The sequence below is a fragment of the Crinia signifera genome, chromosome 3, assembly GCF_055691185.1.
Source record: "Crinia signifera chromosome 3, ASM5569118v1, whole genome shotgun sequence".
NCBI classification, from domain to species: domain Eukaryota; kingdom Metazoa; phylum Chordata; class Amphibia; order Anura; family Myobatrachidae; genus Crinia; species Crinia signifera.
The window spans coordinates 244,990,732-245,004,489 of NC_139219.1; the positions used below are offsets into that span (position 1 = coordinate 244,990,732).

Here is a 13,758-nt window from a genome sequence, read left to right on the forward strand (position 1 = left end):
AGGTCGACATGGGTTTTTTCACTGTTTTTTGGCCGAAATGTCGACACAGTCAAGGGGGGGGTGGTGCGGGGGTCCGTGAATCACGGGAGGGGTCATGAATCGCAGGAGGCGGGGGTCGTGGGGGGCTGCGAATCGCAGGAGGGGGGGTGTGGGGGGTTTGCCTTGAATTGCATGAGGGGGGCGTGAATCGCGGGAGGGTGGGCGCAGGGGGGTGGTGCGGTGGTCCGAATCGCAGGAAGGGGGTATGGGGGGTGCCGTGAATTGCGTGAGGGGGGCATGAATCGCGGGAGGGGGGGTCCCCGAATGTGTGAATTACGGGGCGGTCGCAAATCGCGAGAGGTGCCGAGGGGGCCCGCAAATCGCAGGAGGGGGGCGCTACGGAGGGTTTCGTGAATCGCGGGAGGGGGGGTCGTGAGGGGTTGCGAATCGCAGGAAGGGGGGTGTGGGGGGTGCCGTGAATTGCGTGAGGGGGGCATGAATCGCGGGAGGTGGGGTCCCCGAATGTGTGAATTAGGGGGTGGTCGCAAATCGCGAGAAGTGCCGAGGGGGCCCGCAAATCGCGGGAGGGGGGGCGCTACGGGGGGTTCCGTGAATCGCGGGAGGGGGCGGCGCGAATTGCGGGAGGGGGGTCGCAAATCACAGTAGGGGGGTGCCGTGAATCGCGGGAGGGGGGGTCGCGGGGGGCCCTTTTAATGCCGGGAGGGGGGGTCGCAGGGGTCCCGCGAATGGCGGGAGGGGAGGATGCAGGGGTCCTGCGAATCGCGGGAGGGGGCTCGCGGGAGGGAGGGGTCCCGTGATTTGCGGGAGGGTCGCGGGGGTCCCGCGTTTCGTGGGAGGGGGTGGTCGCGGAGGTCCAGCGAATCGCGGGAGGGGGTGGTCGGGTCTGGGACGGATATTAGACAGCACTTACATCGACAGCCATTACATCGACACCATTAGTTCGACAGCTCAATAGGTCGACATGGTTTTAGGTCGACATACCATTAGGTCGACATGTCATTATGTCGACAGCTCATTAGGTCGACAGCTCATTAGGTCGACATGTTTTTAGGTCGACACTGCCATTAGGTCGACAGAATCTATGTCGACAGTCAAAAGGTCGACATGGGTTTTTTCACTGTTTTTTGGCCGAAATGTCGACACAGTCAAGGGGGGGTGGTGCGGGGGTCCGTGAATCACGGGAGGGGTCATGAATCGCAGGAGGCGGGGGTCGTGGGGGGGCTGCGAATCGCAGGAGGGGGGGTGTGGGGGGTTTGCCTTGAATTGCATGAGGGGGGCGTGAATCGCGGGAGGGTGGGCGCAGGGGGGTGGTGCGGTGGTCCGTGAATCGCGGGAGGGGGCATGAATCGCGGGAGGGGGGGTCGTGGGGGGTTCCGAATCGCAGGAAGGGGGGTGTGGGGGGTGCCGTGAATTTCGTGAGGGGGGCATGAATCGCGGGAGGTGGGGTCCCCGAATGTGTGAATTAGGGGGTGGTTCCGTAGCCCCCCCCTCCCGCAAATCGCGGGAGGGGGGCGCTACGGGGGGTTCCGTGAATCGCGGGAGGGGGCGGCGCGAATTGCGGGAGGGGGGTCGCAAATCACAGTAGGGGGGTGCCGTGAATCGCGGGAGGGGGGGTCGCGGGGGGCCCTTTTAATGCCGGGAGGGGGGGTCGCAGGGGTCCCGCGAATGGCGGGAGAGGAGGATGCAGGGGTCCTGCGAATCGCGGGAGGGGGCTCGCGGGAGGGAGGGGTCCCTGGGGTCCCGCGATTTGCGGGAGGGTCGCGGGGGTCCCGCGTTTCGCGGGAGGGGGTGGTCGCGGAGGTCCAGCGAATCGCGGGAGGGGGTGGTCGGGTCTGGGACGGATATTAGACAGCACTTACATCGACAGCCATTACATCGACACCATTAGTTCGACAGCTCAATAGGTCGACATGGTTTTAGGTCGACATACCATTAGGTCGACATGTCATTATGTCGACAGCTCATTAGGTCGACATGTTTTTAGGTCGACACTGCCATTAGGTCGACAGAATCTATGTCGACAGTCAAAAGGTCGACATGGGTTTTTTCACTGTTTTTTGGCCGAAATGTCGACACAGTCGACATGGACAGTTTGAAGTGTACCGCAGCCGCTCGCTATGCTTCGGGCACGGTGCCTCGCTGCGCTCGGCACACTATTTTATTCTCCCACCACGCCCTAGTGGATAGTAGGGCATGAAATACCGCCTGTCGGCACATGTCGGCTCAATAAACAGTGAAAAAACCCATGTCGACCTTTTGACTGTCGACATAGACACTGTCGACCTAATGGCAGTGTCGACCTAAAAACATGTCGACCTAATGAGCTGTCGACCTAATGAGCTGTCGACATAATGACATGTCGACCTAATGGTATGTCTACCTAAAACCATGTCGACCTATTGAGGTGTCGAACTAATGGTGTCGATGTAATGGCTGTCGATGTAAGTGCTGTCTAACAATAGTCCGGATACCGGGGTGGTCGCGGGGGTCCCGCGAATCACGGTAGGGGGGGGGGTCCCGCGACTTGCGGGAGGGTGGAAAGCGGGGGTCCCGCGAATCGCGGGAGGGGGGGTGCGGGGTCCTGCGAATGGCGGGAGGGGGGTCACGGGGGTTCCGCAAATCGCGGGAGGGGGGGGTCGCGGGGGTCCCGCGAATCGCGGGGTCGCGGGGGTCCCGCGATTCGCGGGAGGGGGGGGTCGCGGGGGTCCCGCGATTAGCGGGAGGGGGGGTCAGGGGGGGTCCCGCGAATCGCGGGAGGGGGGATCGCGGGGGGTCCCGCAAATCGCGGGAGGGGTCGCGGGGGGTCCCGCGAATCGCGGGAGGGGGGTCGCGGGGTCCTGGCAGAGGGTAGGGATGTGCAGGAGTAATGGTGGATGGTGGCTGTGGAGTAATGGTGGATGGTGGGCGTGTACTGTAGCCCTGGCTGGGCGGGGGGAGGTGATGTCAAGGGGGTGGAACGTCAGACACATGAAAGTGAAACTGTTCTACACAGGAACGTTCTCCACAGGGGTTGAGTGACAGATCTGGCTAAATATATAAGAGATATATATATATATATATATATATATATATATATATATATATATATATATATGTTACTGTAATTCTGTTAAAAAATCTCCTCTGTATCAGCACCACATAGCAGAAGGATCCATGCCAAGAGTTAATAAATGACTCAATCCCAAAAGGTGATGGAAACACTCTCAGCAGGGCACTACATACATGGCAATGGAACCCAGTCTCCCATAGTTCTTCAAGTGGTAAGGGGACACTTGATGGGGAAACGGCACTAACATCAGACGTCCTTTGCTTACTACTCCCTGGGACAGGGGGGTAAATATGCTGCACATTTCTTTATGTATATTACTGAACTTCTATACAAAAAGATCCATACATTCTGCATATTCCTGATTTTGTAATTGTTGTTCAGAACATCAGATATCAGACCACTCTATATGTAAGGCTATAGAGTATTACAGACTATACAGAAGCCTGCATTAAGAAGATACACATTGCTTAAATAAGGACACAAATTTGATTCCCTCAAAGTGCACTTACAAGGTCCCAGTCAACATTACGAAAGAATTGATGACCCTGGATATCTGCAAATCCTGTCTGTGGATGGCACCCAAGACGATCCTTTGGTTCCTGAGGGTTAAACCAACAAGAAAGTTCATTGAGAACATAGATTAAATGGATGTACAGTACCAGAAAGAAAGCTGCACTTGTATGTTAACATGTCTGTCATTATACATAGAGATTATAGATTTATATTAAAGAGGGAATGTATGAACATACTTAGCCATATATAATCCTATGCATAATGAATATTCTACTATCACACAAATTAATAACCTTCCCTTATATACTTTATCAGAGATAAGCACCATATCTTACTGATCTGTCCCAGGTTTGCTGAACTACAAATGTTTTACCCATCTCAACAGTTTCCTATATCATTACTAATTAATTGATCACTGTCAGATTTGTGTGTTATATTAAACACAATTTATACGGCCTACACACATGCCGATATTAAGGCATTTTCTAAGCGATTTTGCTTAGTTTGGCAAAGTTGCTTAGCAAATGCCCTTACATCGGTGTATGTGTGGGGGCTGTATCGGCAGCCGTGCGCGTCTCCGCGCGTCTTTATCGCTGGCCGAGATTGATGGACAGTGTCCATCAATCTCGGCATCGGCAGTGTTCTCCCACCGGAGAACACTGGCGCTGTCTGCTCGCTTAGCACACAGAGCTGACAGCTCGCTCTGTGTGTGGGCTGTCAGCTCTGTGTGCTATGCGATAGCGGCGCAGCACAGCCCGACCTAGCATAGCTAGGTAGCCCTGCACACATCGGCATGTGTATAGGGCCCATTAGAGTAAACAGATTATGCCTGGTTGAATACAACACATACTTGCCTACCTGACCCTCTCCATGAGGGAGAAAATTCGGTACTTGTTTCCTAGCACGGCCACACCGATTCTAATCTGGGGCATCGCAGGTAAAAAAAAATCTCATGGGTCGCATCGCATGCGTGCTAAAAAATCGCATGCGATGGTCCCGACGCGATGCCCCCGATTTCCCATAGGGAACAATGTTAAATGCCTCAATTTACCCAAATGAACAGGGAACAATGTTAAATGGTACAGAAACCCCCCAAAACACCCCAGAACAGTGAAATGGCCACCCCACGATCAACGTGAACCCGAAGCGTGGTGAGCGCAGCGAGCCCGCGAGGGGCGGCGGTACGCGTCCTCCGACCTTTTCATACCCCCACTATCCACGTCGGCGTGGAGTTGAGAATAGAATAGTGTGGCGAGCGCAGCGAGCCACCGAGCCCGAAGCGTGGCGAGCCCCGCGAGGGGCCGCGGATACCTTCACAGTTATACGCGTCCCCTCGCGGGCTTCACAGGTGTCCGTGGCGATGCGGACACCTGTGAAGCCCACGAGGGGACGCGTTTACCACGCTTCGGGCTCGCAGCGCTTCGGGCTCGGTGGCTCGCTGCGCTCGCCACACTATTCTATTCTCAACTCCACGCCGACGTGGATAGTGGGGGTATGAAAAGGTCGGAGGACGCGTACCGCTGCGCTCGCCACGCTTCGGGTTCACGTTGATCGTGGGGTGGCGTTAACTAATTTTGGGGGGCCATTTCACTGTTCAGGGGTGTTTTTGGGGGTTTCTGGACCATTTAACATTGTTCCCTGTTGATTTGGGTAAATTGAGCCATTTAACATTGTTCCCTATGGGAAATCGGGGGCATTGCGTCGGGACCATTTAATGCTTATTTAGCCGCATGCAACGCGACCGACGCGATTTTTTAACTTTTCAATGCATTTCAATGGGAAATCGGGTCCATCGCGTCAGGGGCCATTGCATACCACTATTAAGGGCACAAGATCAATGCGATTGTGGCCGTGCTAGGAAACAAGTACCGAAAATTCTCTTATCAATTCCCTAGCTCCCCACAGGTGATGGCAATCATACATTACCAGGGAAGACCAGGAACAGAGCATTTTCTCCCTCATGGAGAGGGTCAGGTAGGCAAGTATGATACAACAGTTAAGATTAAGGTGGCATGATCATTAGGATAGTTATTATATAGTAATGCTTTAAGAGTTCATCAACAATTCTATATAGCTTTGCAAACATTCACTATTTTTGGAAAGGTGGACACAATATAGAAAAATCAGATGTATGTTATCAGAGATATCGAACCTTGACGGAAACAAGAAAGGTGAAGGTATGTGTGTTTTTGTGTAATGTAACATTTATGCCCAGAAATTAAGTTGTCATGCGACTTTCATTTCTCCTCAGAATCTTCTCCCAGTAGCATTGTGGATCATGATATTTAGCAAGCTTTCATATCATCCTGTTATGGTTCAGCAGTTTTCATGCTGTCAGATACTCAGCCATCACCCTGCAGTTCAGTCTTGCTTTACGGTGATGTTCTCAGAGTAAAGGAGGGGGGGGTGTTTATTAAATTTTGGGTCACGGCTGTAGAGGGCCAGCTCGACAGCCGTGACCCTGTCCCGTTCTCAGTCTGCTCGACCGAGAATTTGCAGGTGAGATTCAATGTCCCGACTGCAGCGGGACAAGAAGGGGGCGTGACCGCTAGCTGCGGCTGGGAAGAGGCCAGCTGCAGCTCATCAATTCCTGGCCGTGCAGAACGAGCCGCACATTCTGCCGAGATCCCCTGTTCAATGCCGTCAGGGAAGACCGCATTTAATAGGGCCCCGCAGACATCTTCCCCGTCAGGAGACGGCTGCGGGAGATTGAATACCCCCCTAATTCTGTAGGATGAAAACCTAACATTAAAGTAATGGAGGCTGATGTGTGTAGTATTGGTTTCATAACCCTTCCAGCTGTCAGATCTTTAAAAATCTTGCACAGAAATTTGCCATTCATAATTTGGAAAGCATACATCGGATTTAGCCATATTGTGTCAACCTTTCCAAATATGGTTGATGAGTGTGTTAAAGAACTTGGTGGCATACATATCTCCATACTGATGTACCTAATGATCAATCCATTACATGAAACATATGGGGGAAGTTCTTGTTAGCAAAGTGCCTTTGTATTCAGTTTTGTTTTTGTAAACTCTATTTGTACGGGGGACAGAAAAAAGCACCATCAACAAATTAAATCAAATAAACAATGTACAGTGCTTTGTATTGTGTGGATTTACAAAACTGAAATGATAAAAGGAAAAAAAAAAAAAAAAGGGGGGGGGGGGGGGGGTGTTTACACAAAAAAACACAGTAATTGGCAAACGAGAACAATAAGAAAATAAAGCAAATTGTAAGGCCTGTAAGCCAGCGAGGAGGACCATGAGGCAGGGATGGTGGGCAGTGACAATTCTCTGGTCGATACCAGAGGGGTTTGATATAGTGAAATTTATGGGGGTTTGATGTGTAGGTAATACTGTTCATGGATGTGATATACCAGACACTTTCTAAGGGCAAAAATTGTAAGGGGGATCGGTGGAATTCCAATTTCTAGTGATCAAATATTAAGCTGCAACAAGGACATGTGAAAATAATTTACCTAAAGGTGGTCTAACATCACGGATATTACGGAAGAGTAGGAAGGACCATGGGTACCGGGATGGTTGCAGCTAGTTCCACTTGACTGAATGTAGTTTGGACCATGTGACCAATGGATCATACCATGTGGCAGCAGCAAGGATGGTGGAACAATAATTTCTTTATCCAGGCCGCCATCTATTCCTTTTAGTAATGGGACTGAAGCGCGGTGAGCGAACAGAGCTCACAAGGGTAAACTTTGTGTGGCCTTCTTTCATGCTTCCCCTGCCATTCCGGGTGAACTGGTATTTCCCGTCAGCCGTAAAAAAAATTACAGAAGAGGATATAGATCCCACCATACAGGGATATAGGGTGTACAGAGCGAAAATTAATAAAGGAGATCACCTTTTTCCAAAATGGGACAATGCAAGGGCATGTCCACCAGATGTGGAGAAACACAGTTCTGCCCACAGAGCAGAGTGGAAGGAAGGAACATTTTGAAAAGTTTGTATTCGGTTAAGTTTAATTGAACTCACCTTGTTGAGAAAGCTTTTAAGCACACTTGCTGCTTTCACAGACAATGATCTGGGGATTCGAATTTGTTTTTCCAGTATGACTAGAAGTAAAAATAACAATAAATGTAAAACTAATAAAACAATATAACACACAGCAATTCAATTTGCCACATTTACTAGACCGCATAATATTATTTTCATAAGATACGTTTTTTTTACCTCAATGAAATTTCCTGGCCAATATAGGCCTTTTACAATTTAAAAATGTAATTACTTTGGTTTCAAGTTAAATATATCCCAAAATAACTTTACACTTGTACCTTGAAAAAGGAAATCCTCAGTGTTTTGATCTGGATTGTCTGAACTTCCAACAATATCGAATGGTGACCGCCCAGCCATCATCTCAAACATCAACACACCTAGCGCCCACCAGTCCACACTAAAGCCTTTCAGGAGAGAAAAAAAAAAAAAAAAAAAAAACGATCAGCTATACTTAATGGCTCCTCTGCTTAATATGTAAAAAGTGATCCATATAATGAAAACAATGTAAATAGTAGTACATATAAAAATGGACATATAGAATAATCCGCAGTAGAAAACCGCAACATTACTCCATAAGTTCCCAGCATGCCCTGTCAGCCTTATAGTTCCACAGAAGCTGGAGAACCAGTGTTACAGAGAACAGTGTAGAAAATAAAGACTCCGAACAGTATAGTATTCACAGTTCCCCAACACAATAGAAGTTTTGGGGCACTTGGGAAAATGTAAGGTGGGGATGAGGCGCGCAATGCACACTTAAACTTTTAGGAACCCTAGGACATACAATCCAGTAGGGTTACTTTAAATTTAAGTAGAAAATGCAGCTGATGGAAAAAATGTGTACATGGAAATACTAGATGGTGCTTCCAAGCCTGATTTACAGTTATGGCAGCATTCAAAGCTTGCATGACAAAATTTATTGCTTTGAAGGCAAAATAGACCTTGAATTAATAAGCATTGTTCAGTGTTTCTAGAATTTTAGTCTTTCTGCTAAAACAAAAACAGCAGATACAAAGCTTTGGAAGTACGCAGTGGGGGTAATCCAGAATAATAATATATAATTTACACAAGAAAATCATAGCAACCCCTGCTCAACGCAGCTAAGAAAATACTTCCCATTTCTGGCAATGGTGCATTAGCTGGAATCACCAACTTTCACCTCTAGTGGGATAAATGAAGGAAAAACAAGCAGCACAAAGGATAAGGAGGAAATGATCAAGTCACAACCATAGCTCATGGAGACAAGGAGCTGCAATCACACAGTGCACTCTGCAGATATTTATGGTTCTCCAGAAACGTGACCTGATGGATAATACATTACCATAATCTTCGCCTCTCAAGATTTCAGGAGCGATGTAATTCGGTGTTCCACAGAACGTGCTAGTTGTATCTCCAGGCCGTAACCCTTCCTGTAGAACACAAAGAAGGAAAGTCAGAAAAATTATACTGTTCATCTATGCATTTAAAGCCTGATGGAATGGTTTCATTTTAATTCAAGGAAGGAAAGGGTCTACCCACCAGCCCAGTAGTACGAGTTATCTGGCAGAACAGCTACAACCTTACAACCAATTCTAGATGAATGCTACATGTTTTTGTAGATGAACTATTATGTGCAATTGTAAAAACTATCATGTGCAAAGCAGGTTTCTCACACACACACACACACACACACACACACACACACACGCACACACACACACGCACACACACACACACGCACACACACACACACGCACACGCGCACACGAACAGTGGGGGCCATAGTAAGAACCAAAACCATGACCTCAGTGCAGTGGGGCAGCAATGCTAACCATTGCACCACCCATACTGCCCTGTCATGATTGGGAATTATTGTACACTAGGAATAATGAAACTAGTCAGCTGCTTGCTCTAAAACGGTTTCCATCAATTGTAGAAAGAGAGAATGATAAAATGAAAGACGAGGAAAAACTGAATATGCAGACACAGCGTTATCAGGAGTAAGGAAAGAGAATGTGTTATTTTCTCTGAAACTGAACAATACTCTATGGCAGGGGTTCCCAATCTTTTTAGAATCACGGCACCCTATAGTAGCAGAATTTTTCCACGGCACCCCTAGGCCCCACCAAAAATATATATCATGAAGTAGATTGTGTTTTTATGTGTTTCTTAGGTTCAGTTATGTGGTAAAGGGCAGGATTTGCTTCTGATTGTACATATTTTATGATTGGCAGCCACCAGCACTGGTTTTGTCCACAAATAATTGATCACAAATTAAAAATTAATTTGAATTGGTCCTGGACCACCAACCCGTGGCACCCATGTAAGTGTCCCGAGGCACCCCAGGGAGCCACGGCACACAGTTTGGGAACCACTGCTCTATGGTATGAAGGTTGGCCGGGAGTTTGGGCAAGAAAACTGATGCTAAGCCCCAAATCTTCACCCTCTTTTCCCCTCAGTCGGAAACCATCTATTTAATTAACTAAGCCCAGAAAATGTGATAGACAAGGTCAAGGTCGACCCCAAAATGTCGACCGTCAATAGGTTGACACGATTTTTTTATGATTCTTTGGTGAAAATGTCGACACCTGAGCACGTGGTTACCCAATTAGTGTACCGCTTCACTCGCCATGCTTCAGGCCAGGTTCCTTTACAGCCACGCTTGACACACTTTACCATTTGCTATGCCCAGCAGTACTTAGTAAAGTCTTGCTTGACTTACAGCCTGCCTTTCTGATGTCCTTTCCAGCATCAGAGACACTGCATAGTTTCCTCTGTGCTATCCCTAGTTATCTGTACTGACAGCAACTTAAACTCCTCTCTCAATAGATATACAATAGTCATTTTCCTTAGCTGGGTTATTGGAGAACAGTTCTCCACAGATGATGAGGAAGCAGCATAGTGTACAAGATGGTAGTGACAGGACCACCCTCCTGGAGGAAGTCCCACAGAGAGTGAGGTGGAAGTGACAGGTACACCCTCCTGGAGGAAGTCCCACAGAGTGGGGTGGTAGTGACAGGTACACCCTCCTGGAGGAAGTCCCACAGAGAGTGTGAGGTGGTAGTGACAGGTACACCCTCCTGGAGGAAGTCCGGTACTTGTGACTTATCTGGGCGCCCGATGTTGAAATTGTATGCCAGTACCCTAAGCATGCGATTTGATGTGATTTGACGTGATTTCCCTTGAAGAGAAAATCACGTTGCATTGTATGTAGGGTGGCCAATCCCGGGATCGGGATCGGCGGGATCCCGGGATTTGGCCCCAAAATGTCCGGGATTTCAATCCCGGGATTGGAGTATCCAATCCCGGGATTTCGGGATTAGACTGCGCACGCGCAGTCTAATGCCGAGCAGCTTCTGAGCACCCGCTCAGAAGCTGCCCGGCTGTTCCCGACCCCGGCGTGCGGCCTGCGCAGCGTGACCTCTGACTGTCACGCTGCGCAGGCCACAGCAGCCTATCACAGGAGGTGACTGCTTCCGGCCGCACTGACCTCCTCCCCTCACCGTCCGCAGCGCTATGTTCTCCAGCCCGCCTATGTAAGGTACTGTAATCTGCGGGGCTGCAGCGCTGCTCTGTCCGCCCGCCCGCCCATGTCGATGCCCGCCCATGTCGATGCCCGCCCGTCCGCCCATGTCGATGCCCGCCCATGTCGATGCCCGCCCGCCCATGTCGATGCCCGCCCGCTCGCCCACCCCATGTCGATGCCCGCCCGCTCGCCCACCCCTTGTCGATGCCCGCCCGCTCGCCCACCCCTTGTCAATGCCCGCCCATGTCCACCCCCCCCCCGCCATGTCGATTAAACGGGTGGACAGGGCATGTTTTTCTTTTAGGGATGCCAATCCCGGGATCCCGAGAATCCCGGGATTGAGCATTTTTCAATCCCGAAATCCGGGATTGAAAAAATGCCCCGGGATTGGCATCCCTAATTGTATGCTATTGTATTGCATGCGATGCGATTTGATGCAATTTTAATATGTACAGGCACCCAGATTCCTGTTTCATATGTGAAATTACCCCCCAGACCCCATTTTTAATTGTATACCCACCCTGATGGCTAAATAACCTCCATTGTTAAAGCCACCCCACTATCAACGCCAACCCGAAGCGTGGCGACCTTTTCATACCCCCACTATCCACATCGGCGTGGAGTTGACTTTATATAGTGTGGCAAGCGCAGCGAGCCCGTAGCTCGCCACCCTATATAAAATCAACTCCACGTCGACGTGGATAGTGGGGGTATGAAAAGATCGGCGGACGCGTACCGCCGCGCTTCGGGTTGGCGTTGATAGTGGGGTGGCGTTAACAATGGGGGGCATTTAGCCATCAGGGTGGGTATACAATTAAAAATGGGGTCTGGGGGGCCATTTCACATATGAAACAGGCATCTGGGTGCCTTCACATATTAAAATCGCGGCAAATCGCATCGCATGCAATCTGATTGTATGCGATGCGATTTGACGTGATTTTTAGGTGCGATGAAGAAAATCGGGCGCCCAGATAAGTCACAAGTACCGGAAGTCCTATAAAGAATGAGTTGGTAGTGATGAGAACAGCCCCTCCTGAAGGAAGTCCCATAGTGAGGTGGTAGTGACAGGACCACCCTCCGGAGGAAGTCCCATAGAGAGTGAGGTGGTAGTGACAGGTACACCCTCCTGGAGGAAGTCCTATAAAGAATGAGTTGGTAGTGATGAGAACAGCATACCCTCCTGGAGGAAGTCTCATAGTGAGGTGGTAGTGACAGGACCACCCTCCGGAGGAATTCCCATAGAGAGTAAGCTGGTAGTGACAGGTACACCCTCCTGGAGGAAGTCCTATAAAGAATGAGTTGGTAGTGATGAGAACAGCTTACCCTCCTGGAGGAAGTCTCATAGTGAGGTGGTAGTGACAGGACCACCCTCCGGAGGAAGTCCCACAGAGTGAGGTGGTAGTGACAGGACCACCCTCCGGAGGAAGTCCCATAGAGAGTGAGGTGGTAGTGACAGGTACACCCTCCTGGAGGAAGTCCTATAAAGAATGAGTTGGTAGTGATGAGAACAGCATACCCTCCTGGAGGAAGTCTCATAGTGAGGTGGTAGTGACAGGACCACCCTCCGGAGGAAGTCCCATAGAGAGTGAGGTGGTAGTGACAGGTACACCCTCCTGGAGGAAGTCCTATAAAGAATGAGTTGGTAGTGATGAGAACAGCTTACCCTCCTGGAGGAAGTCCCATAGTGAGGTGGTAGTGACAGGACCACCCTCTGGAGGAAGTCCCACAGAGTGAGGTGGTAGTGACAGGTACACCCTCCTGGAGGTATTCCAATAGAGAGCAGAGGTGACACCTCCTTGTAGCACCATACATAGTGAATTACAGTCACTATGGAGGCATAATTAATGATTAAAGAAATATAAAATCAATTGTTCCTGGCCGGGTTCTACACCCCATGGCTCCAGAGTCATCCATTTGGAGAAATGAAAAATGTAGCCAGCAACATTCCTTTGATTAATAAAAAATAAAAAAAGATAGATGCAGCAAGAAAAAGCAGAGAGAGGGTGTGGGCAAGAGCAGCAGATGATTCTGTGATAACAGAACCACAGGGGATATATGTCAGGGAGAAATACAGCATAAGAAGCAATAAGCAGCTGGAGGACAAAGGAAGAAGCAGTTGGGGGTGGGGAAGTAAACACAAAACATGAAGCAGATCAGATCTGCACACAGGGAAATAGCAGAACAGGAAAGGAGAGACCCACAAATGCTTAAATTGGCTGAAAACCAAAAGGGGAAAATCTGGGCACAACCCAGCTGGCTGAAACACATTGGCAAACTACAGATGTAGCCATGCTCAGCTTTGCCATGATGATTACACATAGAAACATCACTGGTGCAGCCAGTCTGCCCGCTACTATGATGCAAGTGCACGTCCTTAAACGCTGCATGTGATCGCCAGGTGCGACTCTGGCGTGCCATGCAGCATGCCTCAATGCATATTCCCAGGCAACAAAGAGCATTGCTACATTGGTATATCGCTGCAAATAATATAAAATAAAAAATAATCGGATTATAGTAATGAAAATATTCAGTCCTCTCTGTTATTATACTGTATTTTACTCAAATCTAGATCTTACACCCGCACACAAGAACAAAAACATTGGGAAATCATGAGTAGCCATTTTAAATCTCTCCTTTTTAAAAAATAAAATAAATCTAAACACACACACACACACACA

The 13,758-nt window shown here is 49.2% G+C and overlaps 1 protein-coding gene across 2 annotated transcripts in view; it reads right to left on the minus strand.

The window, feature by feature from the left end:
* The window catches only part of PRKCI (protein kinase C iota), a 135,096-nt gene that overhangs the window by 12,936 nt on the left and 108,402 nt on the right, over nucleotides 1-13,758 (minus strand). For both annotated transcript variants that reach the window (XM_083177791.1, XM_083177792.1), the window contains exons 13-16: nucleotides 8,897-8,984; nucleotides 7,857-7,982; nucleotides 7,558-7,637; nucleotides 3,559-3,648 (exon numbers count right to left, since the gene is read on the minus strand). In XM_083177791.1, coding sequence (XP_083033917.1) covers nucleotides 3,559-3,648; nucleotides 7,558-7,637; nucleotides 7,857-7,982; nucleotides 8,897-8,984 — 384 coding nt within the window. The remainder of the gene's footprint in view (nucleotides 1-3,558; nucleotides 3,649-7,557; nucleotides 7,638-7,856; nucleotides 7,983-8,896; nucleotides 8,985-13,758) is intronic.